A 19,763-nucleotide genomic window follows, 5' to 3' on the forward strand; every position below is an offset into this window, starting at 1 on the left:
TGGATCCTTCTACTGGGACATGCCAGGAACTGAAGCTGGGACCTTCTGCCTGAAAAGCCCATGCTTCCTTGCTGAGTTGTGGCCCTTCTCCCAAACCTTTCCAAGCTTGTGGAGCCAAGTCCCCCAAAAGCTATAGGGGTGGGGAGTGTCCTGTGGCATGCGCTTAGCTCTATGGCCCTGCCTGCCCAGTTCGCACCTGCACAGCTCCTCCGTATTTATCGGAGTACGCCGCCCAGTAGAAGAGCCGCTGCACGCAGAGGTCCACCTCCTGCAGAGACGCCTCTTTCTTGGCACCGGCCAACGCCTCCAGCCGCGATGCAACCTCTGCTCGGCGGAGTTCCAGGTTCTCAGCCAGGTAGTACAAGATCTGGGCCCGGGCATGAGGCGTCTGCTTCGCCCACCTGGGGAGACCAACTCCGTGTTAGATCGGGGGAAAGGGCAGGCAGAGGAAATGTGGGTTCTGGTGGTCTCACACCTCCTGGCGATGTGCACTTTGGAGACCACAGAAGGCTTTGTTGCTTTTCCTAAGAACGCCTGAAGAGCCCCTCTCAGATCAGATGGAAGATCCTCACCCAGCCCAACATTCTGCTATTCCCCACAAGAGCCAGGCAAATGCCAGAGGGAGAGATGCAAAAAAGGCAGAGATGAGTGAAGGCTGCTGAAAAAGCCAAGGAGTCTCCCCCTCCTGCTGTGACCAGCTCCCCTCCCCTCCGGTCTCCCAGAACAGAGAGAGGGATGAAGAGGGTGGAGCCAAGAGAGACAAGGCGAAGGAGCTTTGCGGGGGTAGGACGCAAGGCAGAAGCCTTAGAGAGTGGTGGGAGGGCAGGGACCTTCAGTCCTTGCAACTGCCTCACTGGGGCAAGACCTCCCGGGAAGAGTTGCTGTGACCGCTAGGCCTGTGCTGGTTTGGTTTCTTTGAAAAAAAGGGGGGGGGGAGAGTTAACGTCACAGGCCGGCTCCTGACACTACAGTGGAACCTCGGTTCTTGAACCGCTCTGTTCCCAAAAGTTTCGGCTCCCAAACGTCGAAAACCTGGAAGTAAGTGTTCCAGTTTTCAAAAGTTCCTCAGAACCAGAACGTCCGACGCAGCTTCCGATCCACAAAAAGCCTAGCTGCCAGCCTATCGGAAGCCATGCCTCGGAATTTGAACATTTCGGAATTCGAACGCCCTTCCGGAACAGATTACGTTCGACTTCTGAGGTTCCACTGTACGGCTAAGCTATGGCACCTTCCGCTGTGAATCTCCGCCTGCTGTCCTCCCTGCTCCCTTCAGCAGGGAGAAACTGTGTGCAGTGAGTCCTGTTCTGTAAGTCAAGTGTGCTCAGGGTGGCACCCTAACGCAACTCAGCACTCATTTTTCCATTGGTGCATTTGACTTAGTTTGGACCCAAGATTTACAACTTGGAACCAAGGTGGGCAGGAGCAAAGTGCCATAACTAGGCCTGGCAGTGGGCAGACACCTCACACTGGCACAGACAACGGACAACACACACAAGCACAGGCAGCCGGGGGGGGGGGGGAGTAGAGAAGATTGTTCAGAAACAGGGGAGATTTAGGGCAGATCTACACATCCAAGGCACATTTAAAGCACATGACTTCCTTCCCCCCACCACAAAGAATCCTAGGAACAGTACAGTAGTTTGTTAAAGGTTCTGGGTATTGCAGCTGGGGGGACAAACGGACTGCAGTTCCGAGGATTCTTTGGGGGGGGCAAATAATGTGTTTTACATATGAATCGGATGCATTCTATATTTATGCTGCAGATCTGTCCTTAAAACAGCTGAGCCGTGGCAAGGACGTGGGCTGATTTCCAAGAACCTCCGCCGAAAATATATATTTTTTTAAAGAGGAGAAAGGAGGAAACACGAGCACTGCAGGAACCGAAAACATTTAAAACTTGAAAAGTCATTCAAAGGAACAGAAACAAGGCAGGAAAACGAGCAACAGACGACACTGGAAGAATCGCCAGAAATAACTGGTGGCAGAGGGAAGAGAGCATTCCCAAAGATGACATAGCAGAAAAGATGGTTGTGGACATCTGGCAAAGGTGGAATTGGAAGCCCCCTGAGCTTAATGTTATCGCTCCAACACTGTCAGGAAGCGAAGCTGCCTGTATCTTAGCAGCTGCCTCTACATCTTGTCATTTTGCATCAAATCTCACCCCATTTGTCAGAAGCCAGGCCTTGTACATCCCTATAGTGTCTTAAAACAGAGGAGAACTGGATAACCTTTTTTCCCCCCAACTGGAAATGATATTGCGATCAAGGGCCAGAATCCAAATATCTACTTGCAACATTGCCTGGTGAAAGTTTTAACGCTTTCCTGTAAAATCAGCAACCGCCACCCCCCAAAAACTGCTCTGATTTTGAGAAATCCCTTGGGGATTCAAAAGACGTTTGCTGTGTGGCATGGATGGTCTGATGCTCAGCAAACACAGGCCATGGGAAGTGGCCTTAAACCCAAAATTAGGCCTGCCTATATTTCTTCATCATCTCCTCTATCACACCCCTTTCCCTTCACTTCACCATCCTGCACAGGCCCATTGACAACCAGCCTCAGCAGTTTCCTAATTCCACTCTTAGATCCTGTGCCTCAAACCTTTTCATCGCATCTGAAGATGCCCTTTGTCCCTGAAACCTATCAGGCTGTTGTCAAGGGCTTGTCAGGCAGACTGGATATAAGACAGCCACAGGTTTCTTGGGAAGGACGGGCTGTTAAGCCACTCTGCTCATCATCACTCTGTAAGGGGAACAGGGGTCTCTTAACAACTCTCAACACCATCAACTAACACTGCCCTCAAGGGACTTACGGAGGGGACAACAGAGGAGGGAATGAAGCCAGGAGGAAATGTTCTGTGCACACCATACATTTAAAGCGCATGGCTTCCTTTGCGGAACCATGGGAACTTTAGTCTGCCCCTCACAGAACTACCATTCGAAGTACCATATTATTATTATTATTATTATTATTATTATTATTATTATTATTATTATTATTACTACTACTACTACTACTCTGGGCAGCTCCCAACCGAATATTAAAAACACAATACAGCAGTAAACATAAAAAACTTCCCTTCAGATGCCTTCAGATCTCTTTTAAAAGTAAGATGGTTGCCTACTTCCTTGACATCTGAAGGGAGGGTGCTCCACAGGGCAGGTGCCACTACTGAGAAGGGTGCCACTACTGGAGACGCTCCTTCAGGTATACTGGGTCGAGGCCGTTTAGGGCTTTAAAGGTCAGCACCAACACTTTGAATTGTGCTCGGAAATGTACTGGGAGCCAATGCAGGTACCCTTAGCAAACTACAGTTCCCAGGATCCTCCGTTCCTGTTCCTTGGAGAACATCACCCACCAGGTGCGACCAAGAAAGCTTCCGTGCCCAGAAACAGATGAATAAGCATCTACCAGGCAAGCGATCATAAAGATTAACAGGCTGTTATGACTCATAATGAAATGCAGTAACAGGCATACAAATGCCGCAGCGTGACTTTTATTGCAGTTACGATCTTTAGATTCTAAGCAAGCCCATTGATTCGGGTTTTGTGTGTGCATAACTTGGCCCAGGAAGCCCTGCGCGATCCTTAGCAGCAGGAGATCTCTCTTCAGCCTCTCACACCCAGACTCTGCATATTTGTTAAGAAGCATTCATGCCAGCTTGAGCCCCACGGAGTTCAACACAGCAACTAATCCAACCAACCAAACAAAATATATTACAGAAACACCCTCAGGCCTGCCCGCCTCCCTGCATTGTGCCAGGCATCTTTTCCACTGTGCATTCATGGTGATCTGCGATTGCGTCTCTATCTGGCTGGCTCTGCAAGAGTCTGGCTTTCAGCAGTGCGCTTTGTGCCTACAAACCAGACAATACGGAGCAACAGGAGAGAAAAGGCTCGAATCGACGGAGGGATTGTGCAGCCGCTGCCCACATGAAAAGAACCTGTTGGTTATTATAAGCTGAACTATAGGAAATATCGGAGCTCTTTCGCAATGTTTCCAACAGCAATCTTCTCTGCGGCTTCCAAGATTGCCGCGGATTCAGTTCCAACCGGATGAAGTCGATGCAAAGGCCGAGGCCCATTGGGGAGGAAAAGAAAAAGAGCCACACAGCTGTGCATCTGTCAACAAAACTTTGGCTCGCCATCTAAAACTGGACATCTTGAGACCGGCAGGCACTCTACGGCCGTTGGTGAGGATCTGCTGGAGCTTCCAAAGTGAGTGGGTGTAAATCAAAATCTTCTTCCTTCGCCTCGTTCTAATTCTTCCTCCGTTGAGGGCCTTGCTGAGTAGGGTCAAGGTGAATGTAACCAAAATCTCATACAAACAGCAACTCTTGAGGTTGTTCAGAGGCAGCATCTAGCTGTTTTTATATGTGTTGCAAGCCTCTCAGAGTGGCTGGGCAACCCAGCCAGATGGGTGGGGTATAAATAATAATAGTAATAAATAATAATAATAATAATAATAATAATAATAATAATAATAATAGCAGCAATGGTTTGGAGCTAGAGAAAGAAACCTGGTGTAAGCCTGCCACCCTCTCCCCCGCCCCCTCAGCACATGGAAATTCCTTTCTCCACTTTTTCTGGTCTGAGGCAAATTGCAGTCTCCTATTTCATCCCGCAAATGGCGAACCAAAGCTAGGATGAAGCTCTGTGCCAGGAAACGTGCAAACCATTGTTTGCTGGGTATGGAGAAATGGCAAACCATGGTTGGGCTCAAACTTGGAAAGAAAGGAGCTAATCAGTATGGGCAATATTCAACAGAGTTTTTTCCTCAGAGTAGACCCACTTGAAATAAAGGAACATGACCAAGTTAGGTCCATTAATTTCCATAGGTCTGCTCTGAATAAAACGTAGCTGAACACCACCTTGTGTGCCAGAGGAGAGGAAGGAGCAGGTGAGCCCGAGGCTTCAGCACATCACACTGAACTAGGGACATGATGTGAAATTTGCCCTGGTCCATCAAGTTCTGATTCCGGATTCCCAGTGTGACCACAGCCATGTGCTTTTGGGAAGCCTGACAGGTATGGCAGGGAGGCAAGTGCTCTCTCGCAGCGTTTGTCTTAAGCACCTGGTTTTCAGAAGCATGCGGTGTCTGGACTGCAGGTTCTGTTGGCTATGGCAACTACTAGGGAACAGGCCTATCAATGACTATGGGTGTCACCTTATCCTTATATTAAGAAAAGGACCAAAGTCAGTGGCATATCGTTTCTCGGTTTACACCGGCCTTCCCTCCCTTTCTCCTTGTCTCCTCCATATGCATCAAATTGTAGGCTGTAAGCTCCTCAGGGCAGGGGCCTGTTCACTCACATCGCACCTGATGATGCTGTTAAAAAAACCTAAACAGAAGAGAACACAGGCTGCTAGCCCAGCCTCCTTGAGAGCCAGTGTGGTGTAGTGGTTAAGAGTGGTAGTCTCGTAATCTGGGGAACCGGGTTCACGTCCCCGCTCCTCCACATGCAGTTGCCGGGTGACCTTGGGCCAGTCACACTTCTTTGAAGTCTCTCAGCCCCACTCACCTCACAGAGTGTTTGTTGTGGGGGAGGAAGAGAAAGGAGAATGTTAGCCGCTTTGAGACTCCTGAAGGGGAGTGAAAGGCGGCATATCAAATCCAAACTCTTCTTCTTCTTCTTCTTCTGCGAGATATGAGATGTCACGGTTGGGAATGGAGCAGCTCTGGCAAGCAAGCAGGTGTATTTGCCTGCCGTATCTCCTCCCACTTTGTTTCATTTCCAGACCACCCCGTTAACCAAAGTCCTCTAGGCACTTTCCAGACAAATAAAAACCAATGAAAACGTACACCCTATCACGCTAATCATGAAACAAAGCACAATGCAACCTCCTTTTTCCATTCCCCCGGTTTCCCCTCGGTGCCTTATCTGCAGCCGGCTTACATCACCACCTGGCCGGCTGCCACTTTGGCGCTGCTGGACTTTGAGATTCTCACCTGAGCAAAGTCCCCTGGGCTCAGCATCTTTGAGAAAAAGGCCCTCTGGGGAAAAACGACAAAGGCCTGTGGGTCTGCAACTCCCATTAAGCACTGGGGAAGCTGCCTTGCACCAGGCCACACCTCTGGTCTGTCTACCTTGGTGCCGACTCTCAGGCCTAGTTGCTCTGAGGCAGAGCAGGTGAAAGAGCCCACCCCCTGCCCAAGGCTCCCAGTACATTTCCGAGCACAATTCAAAGTGTTGGTGCTGACCTTTAAAGCCCTAAATGGCCTCGACCCAGTATACCTGAAGGAGCATCTCCACCCCCATCGTCCAGCCCGGACACTGAGATCCAGCGCCAAGGGCCTTCTGGCGGTTCCCTCCCTGCGAGAAGTGAGGTTACAGGGAACCAGGCAGAGGGCCTTCTCGGTAGTGGCGCCCGCCCTGTGGAATGCCCTCCCAGCAGATGTCAAGGCAATAAGCAACTATTTTACTTTTAAAAGGCAACTGAAGGCGGCCCTGTTTAGGGAAGTTTTTAATGTCTGATGCTGTACTGTTTTTAATATTCAGTTGGGAGCCGCCCAGAGTGGCTGGGGAAACCCAGCCAGATGGGCAGCATATAAATAATAAATTATTATTATTATTATTATAAGGCGCTCTGCATAGCACCCAAAGCCAGCCAAGTTACTTTACTAGTATAGGGATTCCCAGGCGTATCTCTCCCCAACCCGTGCCAGTAAATAGAGAAGAATGATGTTGGATTACAGCCTTCATCTCTCCACAAGGCTTTTCAACTGAGATCGTCTTTTGCCTGCAGCTGTATTGCATTCTCTTACGCATAATTTTTTACTGTTTTATCATCTGTTGTCTGCTGCCCTGGGCTCCTTTGGGAGGAAGGGCGGTGTACCAAACGAATAGCCATCCATCCATGAAGCTCCCAGCATCCCTGGCCATTAGTCACACTGGCTGGGGCTGAGTTTTCACCCACCAACTTCCAGAGGCCTACAAGTTTCCCATCCTGTCCAAGAAAGGAAAGCCCAGCATAAATAAGGAAAGTCATTCCTTTGCCTATTTGGGCATTTAATAATGATGATGATGATGATGATGATAATTATTATTATTATTATTTATTTATTTATTTATACCCTGCCCATCTGGCTGGGTTTCTCCAGCCACTCTGGGCGGCTTCCAACAGAATATTAAAATACAATAACCTATTAAACATTAAAAGCTTCCCTAAACAGGGCTTCCTTCTGATGTCTTCTAAAAGTCTGGTAGTTGCTTTTTGCTTTGACATCTGGTGGGAGGGTGTTCCACAGGGCGGGTGCCACTACCGAGAAGGCTTTGTGTGTCCACATTATGTAGAAGAAATGGTCTGGAGGAAGGAGATGTTTTGGAATTGGATTTTACTTTGGTTTTTCCTACACTTGTATTCAGGGCCGGCCCAGACATTAGGTGGGATAAGGCCATTGCCTCAGGTAGTGACAGCACCTCCATGGGCACTCTGATGCCTCAGTCGCTGACATCAGCGCTGATTTCTGACAAGATGTTGCCAAAATCATGCGGCATCAGGAGAAATCTGCGCCAGTGCAGCAGACCCAGTGTCGCAGGGCAGGGCAGCACTTCTCAAGCGGCAAAACAGGACGCGTCACCCCTGCTTGTATCTCACCTTTCTTGTGCTATGGAACAGTGGACCTGCAAATCCCCAGGCCCAGGCACTGTTCAGGTTCAGTTCCACTGCTGCAAGGTGGTGCCTTCAGAGGCCTTGCCTCAATAGTAGAGCCCTTGCTTTGCACAAAGGAGGTCCGATATGCAAGGCCAATTTAAAGAAGCCTGGAAGTACCTTTCAAAAGCGACCTTGTGGCAAACACACGTGATCGGGAAACAGGCCTTTGCAAGGCTCTCACAACTTGCATGTCTGTCAGCACCCTGCAGACATGCCTCAGAATGCCTGGAAGGGGAACGGGGTGGAGCCTGCCACACACCTGAGGTTGTGGGACAGGTGAAAACATTGCTCAGTTGAAAGGCGACTCCCATTGTCTTTTCACAGGCACTGCCAATCAGCAAAGCCCCTGCACAAAGCTCTGTGTATGGCAGCTTGGGGCAGACCAGTAGCCTCCTGCCCCTGCAGCTTTGAAAGCGCAGAGGGCTTTGAAAGATCCAAAAGGTCACCTGGTTGTGGCATCAGACAACTGGCAGTTGGTTGGATTTTGGCCTGCACTGGCAGAGGAGAGAACGATCCCACCCGCTGGATGGACCCAGTTCCCCACCGCTAGATGAACCAATTATTTGATTCAGCAGGAGGCAGGAAGCCCTTCTGAAAACCCAGGCCGCCCATTGTCAGCCTGGAGGTGGGGAGGAGGCCAGTCCAACTGACTCAAGGGGCAGGGTGGCAATATTTCCCCAAGAATATGGCAAAGACCGTTGCCTCTGTTGCTTTGTCAAGATCACGGCGAAGAAAAACTTGTCTCTGACTCAAGAAATGCAACACCTGGCCAAACAAAGGAGCAGTGATGCCACGAGCGACTCGCCTGCCACTTTTTGTTTGTGTGCATGTGCCAAAATTGTTCACAAGAGACTAATCACAATTCCGGAGAGTTCTGCCCCCTGGCCTCCCTTGGAAGCACCGCAATACATAATTGCTGTTCTTGTAAACAGAGCGGTTCGTAGCAAATCAATCTTCTCACGTCAATTAAGTCATTTTAAAGACTTGTTACACTTGTGGGATATGCTTCGTTATCAGATAATTAATCAAAGTGGGGTTTTCTTGTTTTAAAAAGTGACATACTGTACATTCATCAATGACTCCATGTAAAATATACTGAACTGTATTACAAATGGAGGCGAAACTATAAAGGTATATCTGGGGCTTCGTGAACCCTGGAGACCTCGTCCCACCGCTCAAACTCGAAACTTTTTCGGAGAACAAATGCACCCCCTGCTTTACAGTTCCATAGCAGAGCTTTTTGCATTTTCTGTTACATTAAGTCATTTATTTAGGACTGAATAGTCTTACCTGCAGTGCAGCAGCAGTGAAGTACTTACTCTGGACATAAGCCACATCCACACCACACACATTTAAAGTGTTATGGCACCACTTGAAATAGCCGTGGTTTCCCCCAAAGAATTCTGGGAAGTGTCGTTTGTTAAGGGTGCTGGGAGCTCTTCGGAGACCCCTATTCCCCTCACAGAGCTACAATTCCCAGAGTTCCCTGGGAAAAGGGATTGATTGTTAAACCGCTCTGGGAATTGCAGCTCTGCAAAGTGAATAAGGGGTCTCCGAAGAACGCTCAGCACCCTTAACTACAGCTCCTAGAATTCTTAGGGGAAAGCCACAGCTGTTTAAAGTGGTATCATGGTTCACATCCTATGCCCTTAAAAAAAGTGGTGGGGGGGGGGGGAGAGCTGTTACTGGGTTGTTTTTATTTTGATTATGTATTTTGTGGTTTTATATTTTGATTTTGTTCTGTGAACCACCCTGAGACTTCCGGGTATAGGGCAGTATATCAATTTTAATACAGTCATATCTTGGGTTGAATATGCTTCAGGTTGAGTGCTTTCGGGTTGCATTTTGGGTTTCGCCGCTTGCACATGCGCATGTGCAGACTCTCAAAATGACGTCACACGCATGCGCAGAAGTGGCAAAACGCGACCCGTCTTATGTTCCATTCAGGATGCGAACGGGGCTCCAGAACGGATCCCGTTTGCATCCCGAGGTACCACTGTAATAATAATAATAAATAATAATAATAATAATAAGTGAATGAGGCCTTCATGGACTTAATGTGGACAGTCCTCTTTGAATAGTAAAATGTCTGCGTTTCAGGGGCCCTTTCTGCTGAGTGGGGCCAAACCCTCAAGCCCTACCCCTGAAGGCACCACTGCTTACCTGACTCCCATTGAGGCAGTGGCTCTCGTCTGCCTCCCACCTCCTTCCCCTGCTCACACTCACCCCGGAGCAGCCTTCTGGGCGGCTTCCACAGCATTACGGATGTCTTTGATGCCCCCGTCTGCCACGTAAGCTGCTATCTTGCCAGCGTGGTCAAGGATGGCTCGGGAACTCATGGAGTCTGGCCTTTTCTGCGCACCCCCGTAGTACAGCTTGTAGGTTCGGTCCACACTGCCATCACAGAGGAGAAGGGAAAGGGGTAAAGGCCCAGCATTTTGTGCCACTAGCTCACTGGGCTGCTTGTTTCAGAGAAAACGCCACACATGTCACCTTCTGTCACGAAGTCCAAAACGGCACAGATTTCTCCCAGACTTTTAGTTTGCGAATTAAGATCGCAAGAAAAGGCCTGTCAAATCCTATTCTCACAGTAAATAGCTAGATGTGAATTCTTCCATGGGGGAAAAAAAAGACACCACGCTTCTCCTCAGTTCATCTCTTCAGGAAGCCACCCATTCTAGTGGTTGTGCTGAGCATAAGCACAAAAGAGAAGGTGGAAAGGGCTTGCAAAGGATTAGGGGAAAGAACTCTTGAGGTTGGGCTCAGGGTGGATTTAGTTTAAATCAAACTGATTTAAATCACTAGTCAGTAAGACTTGACTTAAATCATTATTTTTTTCAGAAAGACTGATTCTTGCTAGTATAATCTTAATATTTACAACCAGATGAAGGTTTCATTTTTGGAATAACTAATTTTCAGCGTAATTTTTACTGTTATGTCAAAAATTACTGATTTGGTTATACTACTGTATTAGAAATACATAGACAGATAATTATGAAATTATTGTGAGGTTTAATAAGTTAACTGTTTATATTTGGACAACTTTTCTTCTGTACTTTCTATGGAAGGAGAAAAATAATCATTTCCTTAATAACAATTTGAACAATTTATTTAACTAAAACAATACATTATAGCATATTTATCCATGTTTGTTAACTGATGTGCTTAAACAATTAAAAAAACCCCAACTTAGACTGAGTTTTAGCACACATGAAAAACTTAAAACAAATCCTTATTTCCTGATGAATAGCTGTTGGACTGCAATGTAACTTAAACAGAAATCTTTAGAAAGATTCCCCCCCCCCAAAAGCATTTTATTTTTAAAATCCGATTTAAATAAAAAAAAATCTGATTAAAATTTTTAAAATGGGTTTATTATTATTATTTTTAGAAAATTCATTGATTTTTATCCACCCTGGTTGGGCTGCATAACTTTACCAAAGCAAATCCCCCCCCCCAAGTTCCTACATTTAAAGCATAATTCTGGAGAGGGGGTTTGGAGTGGGGGCACAGTGAAAGCAGGCACATTCTAAGTGGCAGATCCGCACCATACATTTAAAGCACATTTAAAGCCCCAGAGAATCCTGGGAACTGTAGTTACCCTCTCATAGTGCTGCAATTCCAAGGACCCATGACAAACTACAGTTCCCAGGGTTATTTCTGGGGGGGGGGGAGAGTGGGGAGTCACATGCTTTGAATGCGAGGTTTGGATCTGGCCCAATACACCCTTACTTTGGAATGCTTCCTTCCAGGTCGGACGCTGTGGAACGTGGGACTCTACTGTCAGCAGCAACCGAGGGGATTTCAGCCCCTTGTGAGGTAGCAAAGGTCTTGAAGTCCAGATCCACAGCGCCGGGATGTGGGCGAGCCTGCCAGTTTGGTCTCACGTACTCAAAAAGGCCCTGAGCAAAGAAGATAATAAAACTGAAAAGTCAAATTGTTTTGTATCCCCCCCCCTCCGACAAACCAGAGCCAGACCCCAGAGATCCCTCTCCACCAGCATGAAGCCAGCTTCTCCAGCTAACCTCTTTGCCTCCGTCTCGGCCATAACCGCTTTCCTTGTACCCGCCGAAGGCAGAAGCAGCATCTAGCATGTTGTGGCCGTTGATCCAGACAGTCCCCACCTGCAAACTGGGGAGGCGGAATGGGAGAGGGTCAGAGAAGGCCGGCCCTGGACAGAGGGCTCCTTAAATCTCCGGAGGGAACTCAGGTTCCAAGGCATTTTGGAAAACACCTCACATTGTGCCGCATGGTCCGTGCAAAGCCTGGCAGCAGAATGAGAGGGAGGCGGCAGAATGGACCATACCACCACCTCAGAACACAGGGGCGAAGGGCATTTATCTGCAAGGCAAAGCTAGGCACAAAATGGAATAGGATAGGCTAGAGCAGGGGTCAGCAACCTTTTTCAGCCGTGGGCCGGTCCACCGTCCTTCAGACCATGTGGTGGACTGGACTATATTTTGAAGGGGGGAAAAAATGAACGAATTCCTATGCCCCACAAATAACCCAGAGATGCATTTAAAATAAAAGCACACATTCTATTCATGTCAAAACACCAGGCAAGCCCCACAAATAACCCAGAGATGCATTTGAAATAAAAGCACACATTCTACTCATGTCAAAACACCAGGCAGGCCCCAGAAATAACCCAGAGATGCATTTAAAATAAAAGGACACATTCTACTCATGTAAAAACACGATGATTCCCGGACCGTCCGCAGGCCGGATTGAGAAGGCGATTGGGCTGCATCCGGCCCACTGGCCTTAGGTTGCCTACCCCTGGGCTAGAGCCTTTCTCCATGCTTGTTTGTTTTACTTGCAGGGAAGAGTTCAAAAATAAAATAAAGCAGAAGACCATTAAAAAAATGCTATTGGTGCATGTAATTTTTATTTCTCAATCGTATTTTGTGGTAGTATGGTTGTAATGTTTTTTCTAATATAAAATCATCATCATCATTATTATTATTATTTAAAAAATGCTATTCCCAACTTGCTTTCTGAAGTGAAACATTTCACTCCACCACCTCATGATTCTACCGCCTTGTTCTACTGCAGGCATAGACCAGATCAGAGACAGTCTCCCAGGTGATTTGCAAACTTCTGTGTTAGTGGGGTGGGAAAGCTAGACTGGAGTGACAAAACCTACCTGTGAGCGACTTCCAGAGCCAGGGGAAGGGTCTCCGTCCACACACTGGCAGCCATCCCATAGGGGGTGCTGTTCCCCAACGCCAACGCCTCCTTTGCTGTCCGGAAAGTCAATGATACCAGAACAGGGCCAAAGATCTGGAACACATGAGACAAATTTTGAACAAGAGGGGGAAGGGTGGAAGAGGATTCTAGGATCCGACATGCAGCATACTCCAATCCTAGAATGCAGGCATAGGCAAACTTGGACCTTCAGATGTTTTGGGACTACAACTCCCATCATCCCTAGCTAGCAGGACCAGGGATGATGGGAGTTGTAGTCCCAAAACATATGGATGGCCGAGTTTGCCTACGCCTGCCTAGAATGTCACAAAAAGAAAAAACCCTGTCTCAAAAGCTCTTTCGCTAAAATATTGAAATACTTTATTGTCACTTGTACAACTTGTATAGTGAGATTACACAAGCACCCTCCACTCAGCTCTCTTAGTCTTAATTCCCCTCGTTTACTGAAGCACACCCACCAAACCCAAAAGTCAGTTGCCCTGTTGTTATCTTTTTATTCAGCAGCCTAACAGCCCACGGATAGAAGCTGTCCTTTACCCTGTTGGTGCGACTAATCATGCTTCTATATCTTTTGCCTGAGGGCAGGAGATCAAGAAAGTGCCGGCCAGGGTGTGAATCATCCCTGAGAATTTTCCTCACACTCCTGAGGCAACGTTCTTCTGCTATTTCATCCAGTGGATTCACGCGACAGCCCATAATATCTTGTGCTGCGTTTACCACCCTCTGTAGGCACTTCCCATCAGCTGATGTCAAACTAGCGTACCACACTGTGATGCAGTATGAAAGGACACTTTCTATTGTTGACCGGTAGAAGCAGATCATCAAATGCTGATTGACATCATTCTTTCGCAATATTCTGAGGAGATGGAGTTTCTGTTGGGCTTTCTTAACCACCTGGGTTGTATTTATTTTCCAAGTAAGGTCTTGAAAAACTCATGCAAGATTCCAGTCCTCCTGGTTTGGGAGGGTAGAGACAGGACTGGAAGCACGAGAGCAGTGCATGCAGAAAGCTCAAAAATTAAAGTCTTCTGTTGTTGCAAGGCAGGAATTCTTTACGCCATTGCTCTGCGTGGGTCTCTTAATTCCTTAGCAAGGTTTTGCTCTGCTGTAAGGAAGAGAGGAGTGGCCATCTCTGGCAGTAGAGCACGAGACTCTTAATCTCAGGGTTGTGGTTTCGAAACCCACATTGAAGAAAAGATTCCTGCATTGCAGGGGGTTGGACTAGATGACCCACGTGGTCCCATCCAAATCTACAATCCTATGATTCTATGAACGAGAGCCGTTCACACTGGCCATCACATAATTTATTGACGTATTTTCACTTGCTGGAGAAAAGGATGGAAAAAGAGCCGGATTCTTATCTTAATCAACCAAGTTTTGTAAACAGACATTTCATCAGTTCTCCTGGACCTAGGATCCCAATCTGGTAGAGAGTCAGTAGAACGGGGTGGACACCCACCCACGTCAACATCAAGGAGAAGTTCCCCTTGCTTTGGCTAACTCTAAGGGTTTTTTTTATAGCACAGAATATGGGAACAGGCCCTGCTAGTTGAAGGGAGACGCCATACAGGGGTGGACTGCCATGTTAGGGCTTTGCCTACTGGGGTGGGGAGGGAATTCAATATGCCCTCTAACCATTAGGCCACACTACCCAATTTAGTTTCTGTTCACTCCATACCAAGGGTTTCCCCAATGGTGGTCAGTGGTCCACAAGCTTCATTCAGGTGGTTTGTGGCATACCATTTCTTTGATAAACAGTATTTTATGTGGTAATACTGATTTCTGCCAAAAGAGGGCTCCCTTCTCCTTTCTCTTATTGGTTAGTTGTCTTTCCTAGACAGGCTCAACAAGTGGACAATTATGAACAAGTAATATGTCCCCTGCTTAATCTTAAACTATGGGACTAAAGTCTTGGCAGTCACATCCTCCTACCTCTTCCCTGACGCAACGGGAGGTAGGATACACGCCGGTGATTAAGGTTGGAGGGTAGAACAGCCCACTTGACGGAAGGGATGCCCATGCCTGGAAAACCTAAAAGGGGAGGGAAATGATTTATTTCTATATATCGCATCACTGAGGTGCCCAAGAGCATAACACAGTTTAAAAAGGCAAAACAATCAGGAGGCGACATATTTTACAAATCCAGGAATAGGCCATGCCAAAAGCGTTCTGAAATTGCACATTTTAAAATGTAAAGCTTCTGCTAATTATTTGCTAAGCAGCGTACAGAAAAGAAATCATACAGAACAATAAAATCGTCATAAAACCAAACAGAAGCGGAAACGCTACTGTAAAATGCCTGCTGGAATAATGCTTTGTCATGTGCCTGAGCAAGAGCTACAATTCCCAGAGTGGTTTAACAACTGGCCGCTCTTCACAGGGCATTCTGGGAGTCGTAGCTCTGTGAGGGGAGACAGCTAACAACTCTCAGCACCCTTAAGAAACCCTGCCCCCGCAACGATTATTTGGGGGAAACCATGTCAAGATAGCTCAGGTGGTAATGCATGAGACCCTTAATCTCAGGAAGATGGGTTTGAGCCCCACGTTGGGTGAAAGATTCCTGGATTTCAGGAGGGTTGGACTAGATGACCCTCGGGTCCCTTCCAGCTCTGTAATTCTCCAATTCTCTGAGCCATGTCTGTTTGAAGTAGCATCACAACACTTTAAACATATGGTGTTCGTGTGGCCTTAAAGACCACCCCCCCTTCTCCAGAAGCCCCAAGAGGCCCAAGCCCCTCACCTCAGCGCCTTCCGCTCGAGCTTCTTCCACCAGGCCCTCGATGGCGTGCCGCTGCTTCTCGCTGACCAAGGCTCCCAAGTCCACGGCCTTGTCCAGAGAGTCCCCCACGCGGAGCTGCCCCATTCGGCGCTTCAGGCGTTGGACGAAGTCTTTGGCAATGGATTCCTGCAGGAGCAGCTGAGACCCGGCACTCTGGGCCTGAGGAGGGGAGGAAAATGTCAACATCTTGACGGAATTGATTTAAACAGAATTAATACTCCCTCCCCCCCAAAAAAACCTGTTGCACTCTACCTCGGGTTACATACGCTTCAGGTTACATACTCCACTAACCCAGAAATAGTGCTTCAGGTTAATAACTTTGCTTCAGGATGAGAACAGAACAGAAGAGAAATTGTGTGGTGGTGGCGCAGTGGTGGCAGCAGGAGGCCCCATTAGCTAAAGTGGTGCTTCAGGTTAGGAACAGTTTCAGGTTAAGAACGGATCTCCGGAACAAATTAAGTACTTAACCCGAGGTACCACTGTATGTGGTAACACCTGCCCAGCTTTGGAGAAACATTTTCTCTTCCACATGACTGAAAAACCTGTCAGAGTTCCTACTACGTCAGGGGTGAGGAAGCTCTTAAACCCAAGGGCCACATTCCTTTCTGGGCAACCTTCCCAGGGCCACACGCCAGAGGGAAAAAGGGAGTGGAGCAACCTTTGTAGCGAGCAGTTCTTCCTACAGTTCTCTCTATCCTTCATCCAGGCAAGGAAGAAGCATTATCCAGAGTTCAAGGACTTCATTCCAGCCAGGCAAAAATGCTCAAGGGGTGGGTGGGCAGTAGGGTCAATGTTGTCTGAAGGAGGGAGTGTGGCCTGAAAGAATCGAGAGGCTTGGGAGGGCCGCATTCAGCTCCCACTCCTCAGCAAGAGCCAAAACGCCTACCAGAGGCCTGGCAAAATGTAGGGGCTGCCCCAGACCTGCAGGCTACTAGGTGCCAACTCTGTGGTAGAAAGGGAGGGGCCCCAGTGGTATGTTAATTCAATAAATAATAATAATAATTTAAAAATGCCCGTTCTAGGCCTCAGTCTGCCTACCCCCAGTTCAACCTACCTGCCCCCAGTTCTGCCAGACGGCATCTACCAGCCCGTCGACGGCGCTGTCCAGGTCAGCCGAGTCAAAGACAATGAAGGGCGACTTCCCTCCGAGCTGCAGAGACAGCTTCTTGCCAGTCCCAGCGGTGACCCGGCGCAGGCTGCGGCCCACCTGAAGAGATGGCAAAGGGTCCGTGCACATGAGAACACGGCTTTGCGTGTATTTAAGGCGACACACTTGTTTTAAAATATTCATGGGCCACCTTTTGGAGCATCACTTTGCCAAGGCCGAACAATTTAGAATTTGGCGTTGGAAATAGCAAGACCCGCAATATAACTCTCTATCAACATTTAATCAGTAATGGGCAGCATGGCGGAGCTGTGCTGCTCACCTGGCCTCCCTCCATCAGAGTCGCTGTGGCATACCGAGGCGGAGAAGGGGAGAGGAGAGGTTAGCGCGGTGAATACCTGCTGGCAGGAGCACCGGATTGGCTCTGCCAAGGAGTTTGCCCCACACCAACCTTGCCGCCCCTCCTCCACTTGGTGTGCAGAAGCAACCCAGCAGGAAAGAAGTCATGTGAACAGTGCCGGCCGCGACCGCATCAAAAACATAGGAAATGGAAAAGCAAACTTTTTGCAAATCCATCAGCTGCAAAGGAGTATCCCAACCGCACTCATGCATAAGCCACAGGGACAGATTGTTGCAGCTCTCTGAAGGGTAGTGGATACCGGAATTGTGAGGCCCCAAACCAGGGCTATTCTAAGCCACTTCCCTGAAGGCAGAGAAGCACTCACCTCAGCAGAGCCAGCAAAGGCCACTTTGTCAATGCCTGGGTGGGCGGCCAAAGCTTCTCCCAGCCCCTGGTCGCCTGTGATGACATTGAGGACCCCCGGAGGGAGCCCAGCCTGGGCGCAAACCTCAGCCAGGAGCAGAGCCGTCAGCCGGGTAGTGCTGGCTGGTTTCAGGACTATGGTGTTTCCTATATGGCAAGAAACCAGGGGCAGGTTGAGGGAAAGAGAGAGAAAAGGAGAAGATGTGAAGAAGAAAGCAATAGAAATATCCAGCTTTGTAGTCTGCACTCCACCCTGGTCAACCAAGGAAAGAGAGCAAAGACTAGAATCACACATTCTGGTCCCCCGTTTTCTGTTTACAACCTTGCTTGCTAGGGATGCAAGAAGGCACATTGTTTTCCCTTCAGCTGGAACTAGGAGATTTACATCCATATGGGGACGCAGGAAGGCGACCAGTCAAAACTGGTGAAAAGCACTCCAGGCCACAGAGGCCACTTGTGCCTCGCAGGGGTGCCAATTTGAATAAAATATTGGGGGGGCCCAGTAAGCCCTGCATAATCGATCACCAGACATGCTGCATGCACACCGCTTGAAAGGCAATGCTCAACAACTTGGCTCCTATGTTCCAGGTGGATCCAGGAGTTATCCCAACGGGATACACCGTGCCCTGACATTTTACAGCTCCAGCTTCCACGTCTCTGGTTTTTTTAACAGTGGAAAAATAAGCCAGCATGCCAATGCAATATAAACAATTTTTATGCCAAGTTCACTTGGGAGGGTGCCTGCTAAAGGTATGCAAAAGTATGAAATGGTGTGGAAAAGGTGGGGAGGGAAAGAGATTCTCCCACCCTCCACATCCCTGTTTGTCACTAGAGCTCAAGAAAACCGACAGAACAGTGGAGCCTTCTTCCGAGTCAGCCGGCAAGCTGAGCAAGAGATTTGAACCCGAGTCCCACCAGCTCTAGTCCAACCCCAGTGCCACTTTTCTCAGGGTCAACAGATGCTCCCACTGCCCTCCCTGCATTTCACATACCCATGGCCAGCACCGGACACACCTTCCAAGTCAGAGTCAGCAGCGGGAAACTCCTGGGAATGAGGGCGGCCACGACACCTATTGGAGGGAAGGTCAGGTTTTTATCGGACCTCTTTGCACAATTAGAAACCGCAGTGTTAAAAAAAACAGGGAGAGGGCAGTGAGCTGAGGTGCTGCAATGTTCAGAGGTGAAAGGCGGGGCAAGGAGGAGGGGAGGCCCCTCTCTGCCCTGGAAACACTATCCAGCCCCTCCAACTCACCAAGAGGCTTCCAGCCCTTCATCTCCACCTCCATCAACTGAGCCCAGCCGGCGTGATGGTAAAAATGGCGGACGACCAAAGGCAGGTCTGCATCTCGGGCTTCCCGGATCAGCTTCCCACTGTCTAGGCTCTCGAGGAGACCAAGGAGCCGCTGGTGTTTCTGGATGGTCCTGGTGACGCTGGGGAGAGGGGGAAGAAGAGATGGCTACCAGTCAAGTGAAGGTGGGCCTCAGAGAATACCCAAAGGGCCTTTGTATGTTTCACGGTAAAAAGGGAGAGCCATGACACCTTAAGAGAGGAAGCAGGTCGCCTGTTTATGTGAGAGATGAGCATCCAAAATGCTAAGTACAGTGGTAAGGTAAAGGTAAAGGTAAAGGTACCCCTGCCCGTACAGGCCAGTCGTGACCGACTCTGGGGTTGCGTGCTCATCTCGCTTAAGAGGCCGGGAGCCAGCGCTGTCCGAAGACACTTCTGGGTCACGTGGCCAGCGTAACGAAGCTGCTCTGGCGAGCCAGCACCAGTGCAGCGCACGGAAACGCCGTTTACCTTCCCGCTATAAAGCGGTACCTATTTATCTACTTGCACTTGGGGGTGCTTTCGAACTGCTAGGTGGGCAGGAGCTGGGACCGAGCAACGGGAGCTCACCCTGCCGCGGGGATTCGAACCGCCAACCATACGATCGGCAAGTCCTAGGCACTGAGGTTTTACCCACAGCGCCACCCGCGTCCCCGCACAAGTACAGTGGTACCTCAGGTTAATAACTTAATTCGTTCTGGAGGTCCATTCTTAACCTGAAACTGTTCTTAACCTGAGGTACCACTTTAGCTAATGGGGCCTCCCGCTGCCACCGCACGATTTCTGTTCACATCCTGAAGCAAAGTTAGCAGAGTCTGTAACCTGAAACGTCTGTAACCCGAGGTACCACTGTAAAGGGCTGATACTCACAAGAGCTGCAACATTCCAAGAATGGACCTTATGAGGTCCGATACCTTGTGCCTAAGGCA

General features: G+C 48.7%; 1 protein-coding gene across 2 annotated transcripts in view; it reads right to left on the reverse strand.

Moving 5' to 3' along the window:
• The window catches only part of ALDH16A1 (aldehyde dehydrogenase 16 family member A1), a 44,466-nt gene that overhangs the window by 14,947 nt on the left and 9,756 nt on the right, over window positions 1–19,763 (reverse strand). The window contains exons 5-15 of one of the 2 annotated variants that reach the window (XM_083411526.1): window positions 18,760–18,938; window positions 18,500–18,577; window positions 17,470–17,654; window positions 16,694–16,846; window positions 15,601–15,798; window positions 14,793–14,891; window positions 12,799–12,935; window positions 11,678–11,783; window positions 11,385–11,554; window positions 9,879–10,046; window positions 197–401 (exon numbers count right to left, since the gene is read on the reverse strand). In XM_083411526.1, coding sequence (XP_083267652.1) covers window positions 197–401; window positions 9,879–10,046; window positions 11,385–11,554; window positions 11,678–11,783; window positions 12,799–12,935; window positions 14,793–14,891; window positions 15,601–15,798; window positions 16,694–16,846; window positions 17,470–17,654; window positions 18,500–18,577; window positions 18,760–18,938 — 1,678 coding nt within the window. The remainder of the gene's footprint in view (window positions 1–196; window positions 402–9,878; window positions 10,047–11,384; window positions 11,555–11,677; window positions 11,784–12,798; window positions 12,936–14,792; window positions 14,892–15,600; window positions 15,799–16,693; window positions 16,847–17,469; window positions 17,655–18,499; window positions 18,578–18,759; window positions 18,939–19,763) is intronic. The other variant, XR_014504533.1, reaches the window with a different exon arrangement.

This window comes from Podarcis tiliguerta (genome assembly GCF_965153285.1).
Source record: "Podarcis tiliguerta genome assembly, chromosome: 13".
Lineage (NCBI taxonomy): Eukaryota > Metazoa > Chordata > Lepidosauria > Squamata > Lacertidae > Podarcis > Podarcis tiliguerta.